General features: G+C 33.7%; 1 protein-coding gene across 1 annotated transcript; it reads right to left on the reverse strand.

Annotated features, from left to right (window-relative positions):
• Positions 1 to 978: 978 nt before the first annotated feature.
• Positions 979 to 6,216, reverse strand: LOC111387406 (3-hydroxy-3-methylglutaryl-coenzyme A reductase 1-like). The gene is made up of 4 exons (XM_023011956.1): positions 5,159 to 6,216; positions 2,839 to 3,020; positions 1,844 to 2,190; positions 979 to 1,548 (listed from the first exon to the last, which is right to left on the reverse strand). Exons 1-4 carry the CDS (start codon positions 6,115 to 6,117, stop codon positions 1,306 to 1,308), a joined length of 1,731 nt encoding a protein of 576 aa, XP_022867724.1. The 5' UTR covers positions 6,118 to 6,216; the 3' UTR covers positions 979 to 1,305.
• Between the last annotated feature and the right edge of the window lie 1,656 nt (positions 6,217 to 7,872).

A 7,872-nucleotide genomic window follows, 5' to 3' on the forward strand; every position in this document is an offset into this window, starting at 1 on the left:
AAGGATTCTCCTACATATATATAACAATTTACATAATGATTTACAAACAGATTATGTGACGAAATTTAATTGGATCAAAATCTCATCAATCACATAATTTTCCCACGTATATTTTGACACCGCATCATTATTTAAATAGTTATGTACAAGAAGCATTTTTCTAAGAATAATTCGAAGGATTACACACCTAAACCAACTTAAAATTGCATTACTCATCTACACGATTCAAAAATTTTCAGCCTTTACAAAATGAGAACGCAGATAGAGCTAGGGCTAGATATGGTCCGGCTCGGTTCGGTTCTCGACCCAAAATTTTCGGGTATTTAGTAAGTGAAACCGTCGGGTCCAAATTTAATTACGGAACCGTTCGGGTTCGGTTCCATTCGGTTCTGTATTATAATTAAATTTTTTAATATATACAAAGTTACGTTAATTTAATTGATGGTATATTTAATATTAGCTCTTACAAAATAAAGTAGTTCAATCTTATGTGTTTCACGTCTCTCTTTGCTGAATTCTTCATAAACTTGATTATTAAAATCACAGAAAGAGAAAGACAGTGAGCTCAAAATAATTAAGAGAAATGTTGTAGAGCTTTAATTCAATTTTCTCCGGTAAAAATGACACTACAGTAGAATAACAGATTTGGATAAAATTAAGGTCAATTTGATTAAGTCGATTTTGAACTGAATATTAGAAATAGGAAAATCATATTTTGTGGTTTGAATTAAATTAACTAGTTAAGAAACTTATTTAGAAAAATTAAAATAATTTTACTTATTTAAAATAAATTAATTAAAAAAATTACGGAGATTCGATTCTTATTCGATTCTTCGGATCTTGGCCTAGAACCGAGAACCGAACCATACCCGTCGGTTCTTGATTCAAATACCCGTTCGGGTATTTAACTTGAGAAGAACCGTCGGGTTCGGTTCGGTTCGGTCGGTTCGATTCGGGAGTTTTGTCCAGCCTTAGATAAAGCATTAAAGTTCTATCATTAAATAGTTATGTACAAGAAGCAATTTCCTAAGCATAATTCGAAGGATTACACACCTAAACCAACTTCAAATTGCATTAGTCATCTACACGATTCAAAAAATTTCAACCTTTACAAAATGAGAACGCAGATAAAGCATTAAAAGTTCTAGCATTTAACATGCTCACTAACTTCCAGGCTTCCAGCTAGGACAAGCCGCAGCCACACATTGAAATCCTTCCTTGGGTCCTCATCAGTTCCATTCTTCCTTCCAGCCTTTTGACAGATTTTTACACACATGCAATAGAGATGCTGGGAGTTCTCCTCCCCTATGAGCCAAGTTTGGTCACATCCCTACTTGATCTGTTGTATTTCATGTGACTTTTAACCAGCTGACCAGCTGCAACGGCAGCAATTAAAGAGAGCTCCCCGGCCAAAACAGAACCGGCAACTATGGTTGCTAGGTGCTGAGCGTTTGACCCTGGGGACTCCTTGCTTGCACCCTTCACGCCAAGAAGGTTGAGACAAGCAGACTGTGAAGCCAGTTGAGTTCCACCTCCAACTGTGCCGACCTGCAAAAATGAACAATGGCTTCAGTAAAAAAATGCCAGGTTATTCCGTGTATGTCACTATGTACATGTCTGTCGATGTTATAGATTTCTGAAACATAACCAATAAAGAAAACTGAATGCTACCAGGTCCCAAATCAAAAATAGATTTGCTCAGTATGTCCACTTTCCAAAGAGAAAATTGCAGCATTGATTAATTTGTGAGGATATTCCACGACACTTTTCAACTACCATTAGTTGAAAACTACTCAAATTGGAAAAATATAATAAATTACAGATCATATAGAATGTTAAATACCTCAATGGAAGGCATGGTGACAGAGACATGAAGATCCTTGCCATCGTTGACAGGCTCCATCATAGTGATGCAGTGAGAACTTTCGATATTTTGTGCTGGGTCCTGTCCTGTGGCTAGGAAAATTGCAGAAACAATATTGGCAGCATGGGCATTAAAGCCACCAAGAGAACCAGCAACTGCAGAGCCAGTGAGGTTCTTGAGCATGTTAAGCTCAACGAGGGCAGGTACAGTGGTTTTCAATACCTTTGTCACTACTTCTCCATTAATAATTGCCTCACAGATAACTGACTTTCCGCGCCCTTCAATCCAATTGACTGCTGCAGGTTTCTTATCAGAACAGAAATTCCCTGCACGTTGAAGAAAATTCATATCCAGGAACAAAACATTGGAACATCAGAGAAAATGCTTGTGAAGGTTCACAGAAATACAAACTAAATAATCCTGATATCAGAAGCCAATACAAGCTGTACTACGCTCCTAAAATAACAAAACTGTCAAGACGACGACTGTAAATCTGTGACAGGAGTCACCATTGTGAAGATAATTATTACCAAAAAAAAGAAAAAGACGATACTCGCAACAGTCAGGACTAGCAAACTGCTTAGAAAGCAACAGAGAGAATAATGCAAGTACAAAAAAATAAAATAAAATTGTTAATGATTCTGCTCAGATTCTTGGAAGCATGTCAAAAACATCCAATAAAAATAGGATGCTGAGATTCCAGAGAAATTAAGGAACTGTTTGGCTCATTTTATACACACTCAAACCACTTTTTATACACACGTTTTGAGGACACAAGTATGACTTACTTGTCCACCACTCAATTTTATCTATTTATAATTTTAATCGTTTATAAACAGTTCCTAAAAATGCTCTTTGTTGACAAGACAACAACTGGGATGATGAGGCCATATAAAAGATCAACATATCAATATAATAAGAAATGGTTAGCTTTGATCAAAAAGAAAATGAAAGAAGACATGATTAGAACTCACCAGAAATACCAATAACATCCATATCTGGAAAATCATTTTGAAGGAAGTCCAGAACATTCTGAACACCTTTAGATACCATGTTCATCCCCATGGCATCACCAGTGCTGCAGCTAAATCGTATGTAAAGATTTTTCCCAGCAATAGCACACTGAATACCTTGGAGTCTTGCAAATCGGCTAGACCTGTGACCAGCAAACATGTTCGATTATGTATGAAAGCCTCAGAAATTCAAGAGCAATACCACTAATCAAACACAAAAGGAAATATATAAACCTTTAATAAGAAAAAATATATATATACATATTTATTTGCTTGATGATTAATTAGCACAAGAAATTGATGAAAAATAATACTGATCCACAGGCTAAACTTATGCAGGCCAAACTTGTATAAGCATATCTGCACAACACATAACCAAGATGCAATTGACAGCATATGATGCACTTCGTTCTAACAAAACACAGTAAGTACAAAAACTAAGATAATTAGAAGGAATATATTTGTCTTCGAAAAAGAAATTTCACAAACTTGGAACATTTTCCTCAAACATCCCAAGCCTTATCACCTCAGGGCAATTCCAACCCTTACACGAATTTGGTGTATGCCAAATGGGTGATAAAATCTCCTCCAACCCAACTTCATATCTTGACATCAAATTGGTGAATAGTGTTGCACCATAGTCTGTTCAATTGGCGTAATTTGGAGAATTTTTCTTATTTCCCTTAATTCTCATTATATCCTTTTAATATTTAATGAATAATTTTGATTATTATTTATAGTAAATTGTAGTAATATAATTTATAATTGAATAAATTTTGAAATAAATTATTTGGAGTCCCATCACACCATTAACAAATTGTCACGTAACAAAGCTTCTTTCATTGCTCACTAAATTTTGAAAAAGATTTCGTTCACTAAACTTTGGAAAATATTTTCGATTGCTCACTAAATTTTGAAAAAACGTTTTTGATTGCTCATTGAACTCTGAGATGGTTGAATTTTGACCACTAAATATATAAAAATGACATTAACCTGTTGATCATTAAGAAACATGTACAGCAAGGGTCGCATAAAAGTAATAAAGTGTACAAGAAAGTTTGGGTTGTCGATCCCACAAGAAATGATTATTCAATTACAAAACAGTTAAATTTAATTTTAACATTTTCCGTAAAATTTTTAAGTTGTTTCATCATTTGAAAATTTTAAATTTATTTTGTGTTTTATTGTTAAAAGAAATTAAATTAAATTTTAGATTTTGCAACAAAACATACAATAGATTTAATTAAATGGATTGCATGTTCCATTACAAAAATCCAAATTGTAATTAAATTTATTGTGTGTTTAATTACAAAAATCCAAAATTTAATTGATTTTATTGTCTGTTTTGTTACAAATTCCATTTAATTAAATTTATTGTGTGTTTCATTGCAAAATCCATATTTTATTTTAATTTAACTTCAACAATGAAACACATAATTAATTTGAATTTTTCAAATGACGAAAATAACTTAAAATTCTATAAAAATATATTAAAATTAAATTTAACTATTTTATAATTGAGTAAAGATCGACAATCTAGACTCGTTCGTTCACTTTATTACTTTTATGCGACCCATGTGCTTGTTGTACACATCTTTTAACAAAAAATAGGCCGACATCATTTTTATATGTTTAATAGCCAAAATTCGATAACCTCAAAGTTAAATGAATAATCGAAGAAGTTTTTTAAAGTTTAGTGAGCAATCAAAGATGTTTCTAAAGTTTAGTGGGCAATGAGATGCTTTAAATTTTAGTTGACCAAAATTCACCTCAAAGTTTAGTTTGCAATTGAAGATGTTTTCCAAAGTTTAGTAAGCAATGAAAGACGTTTCCTTACGTGGCAATTTGTTAACGATCTGATGGGACACCATATGTGCATTCCGTTAGCCACGTCACCAATTCTATTAAAGATTTGAAAAGGATATTATGCCAGTGAGTAATGTCTCATGTTTGGATAAATTTGCTAAAACTCGACGTCTTAAACTTCAATGGAGTGACCATTGGAACAATTAACTCTTCATTTGTACAACATTTGGTGTGATGGTTGGAGATGACTAAATAAGATGGCGGGAAGGTTGCACAATTTTATGAAATGGGTTCGAGATGGCATAATGAGAAACAAAAACCTTAAACTTCTGGGTCATTCAAACTTAAACACAACGGGTGATAATTTGATCAGCATATAATAGGAACAGACAATTCAAGTACTCGAACCATCAAAATCGAATGATTCTACACATATTAATAATCATAGAGAAATATTTTTAAGAAGAAAGCTTACTTGTTGAAAACAACAGTCAAGGTATCAAAATTGAGCGGGTCCTCCAAGAAGAACTTCAGCTCCGTTGCTCTCTTTGCGGAGGCGAATCTGACCACTGGAGCTCTGGTCATTGCATCTCTGAGGAGCACAGAAGTGGCACCCCCAGAAGCAAAGATAGCTTTGCAACCCCTGTTTGTGCTGGCCACAAGGCATCCTTCCGTGGTGGCCATTGGCACTGAGTAATCGCACCCATTGAGCAGCAGAGGCCCTGCTATCCCCACCGGAATCTGCACATAACCCACCGGCATCTCACAGCACTGCCCCAATATCGAATCATAATCGAACCCCTCCAACGGTAGTCCCTCGATAGACCTTCCTGTCAGCCTCTGCAACGCCTCGCGCCTGATTGAGGCTGCTTTGAAGCAATCCCCGAGTTTATATTCCAATGAATATGAAGGGATTCCGCCCGAGACCACAGATTTTACAAGCTCTTCATCATCTTTCAAAGGTAAGGGCGTAACTGAAATATCCATTGATTCGGGTTTGTTCGTAATTAATGAGGGAACAGGGCAATGGATCTTACGATCCTCGTCACGAAAGAAGATCTGTTCGTCATCGTTTTCGAGTTCCCAAGCGTCGTTGGAGGAGCGAGAAGTGAAAGACTGAACAAAATCAATACCAAAGAATCCCAATAGATAAATAAAAGAGGCGATGAAGGACGAAATGGCAGCGAGCTCATAGAAAGTGAGTACGTGAAGAGGGGTGGAGGTCCGGATCTTGTCGCGCCACCTGTTGAGTAGGTAGTATGCCACGGAGAAGAAAAGCGTGAAGAAGAAACAATTGGTAATGTTCAGAGGGAGAGGGAGAGGGAGTGCATCAGAAGCCTTCGCGGCGGCGGGCGAAGGTGTCGGCAGCAGCGGAGGCATTTGATGGTGGTGATGAGGAATAGAGGGTTCGGGGGGTCTTCGACGGATGTCCATGAAATATTCCGATGTAGAGAGAGAAAATTGAACGGAGGAGAGAGAAAGTAAAGGAAAACCAACACAAATTTCCTCCGTCAATCTGGCTTCTCTTCCTGTTAATTTGTTTTTGTTATTCACAAAGGGGAAAAAAAATAAAAATAAATAAAAAAAATAAAAAAATAAAAAAGAGAAGAGAGAGAGTCGGAGGAGCGACTGTTTCGGAAATTTGACCCTTTATTTATTTATTTATTTTTTTGGACCCCGCTACGCATACAATTGCAGTTGTCAATCTGAATTGTCATACGCATGATAGGGTCCACCATAAATAAAAAAAATTCTAATCACATATTGTCAATCGAAATTATCAATCCTGATTGTATAACTAACATTTTTTTTTTATACAAAAAATTATAGATGGAGGAGCAGAAGAGAGAACCTCTGCCCCGTTGGCACATCATTTCTTCCATACTTTGCTTTAAAATTTTTTATAAATAGTAAAATTTCATTTTTAACTATATATTTTGACAAATTCATAAGTATTATTCATTTATTACTGTTCATTTTATCTATTTATAAGCATTATTTTTTATTACATTTTTTAAATGTGAAAAAGATGTATAATAATATATTATTTCAATTCTAACTCTCTGATTGAGCCCCATTTTTGGGTGAAAATGTCTCCTAGAATAGTTATTTTTTAGAGAATTGTGAAGTAAGAAATAAAAAATGTTTTGGATTTTACATGTAAAATTATTTTATGAAAGAATGTATGAATGAAAATAAGTTTTAGAAAATTGAGTATCGAAAAAAATAGAGCTCGAAGGCTAACTCTTTATTTAGGTTTCATTTTCCATTTGGCCTTGGCTTTTCATTAGTTTCAACAAAAAAATAAATAAATTAGGAACTGAAATCAAGAATTGAATATTGATTGGGTTCTGATCAATTCTTGGTTCTTGAACAAAAATCATGGTTATCTGAATGAAATCGATTTTTTATATAATTTTTTATTTTTTACAATATAAAGGCTAGGTAAAAAAGGTGCAAAATCTAAAAACTATTATTTTTGTAGTAATTTGCATAAAATTCTAGAGTTTAAACTTAAGAAATCAAAACCATCTATCTTTTTTTCCTCCCGCCTTACATCAGATTTATATGTTAATCTTTGCAATTTGATCTTTCTATGAATCAAAAGTTTAAGTCAGGGTTGTGTTGTAAGTTGACGGATCAAAACTTTATTCTTCTGCAATTTAGTCTTTTTATTTTTTATAAATTTAAGTTATATTTTATTTTTTTATCAAGCAGGAAAATTGAACTTTATTTATTCATAGTTGAGCTCTGGTGGTACCTTTTTTGTTATTTCAAGTTGAATTGAACCGAGTACCAATGAGAATTTTAGAAATGGAACTCTTGGTTTTCATATCCAATTATAGAAATAAACCAGAATAAACCAAGCATTTTCGATTCAGTCCAACCGGTTCTTTATGTTGAAAAAAAATTATAAAAATAAATTAAGAAATTACTTGTCATTCTTGTAATCCAACAATGCAAAAAACTATTAAACAAGGCAATAAATAAAAATTAATTTCAAAACTCAATATCAACTTATAAAAGCAATAAAATAATAACTTATTAAACAAAGTGCAAATGATAAAATTCCGATTGAAAATTAATTTTTAAGAACATTCATATAACAATAGCCAGTTATTTTTAGTAATTCTTAATGATTGTGATTCTTGATGAGCGGCCACTTTCAAAATAAAAATAAAAATATAT

This window comes from Olea europaea, unplaced genomic scaffold, assembly GCF_002742605.1.
Source record: "Olea europaea var. sylvestris unplaced genomic scaffold, O_europaea_v1 scaffold402, whole genome shotgun sequence".
In the NCBI taxonomy this organism is placed as follows: Eukaryota; Viridiplantae; Streptophyta; class Magnoliopsida; order Lamiales; family Oleaceae; genus Olea; species Olea europaea.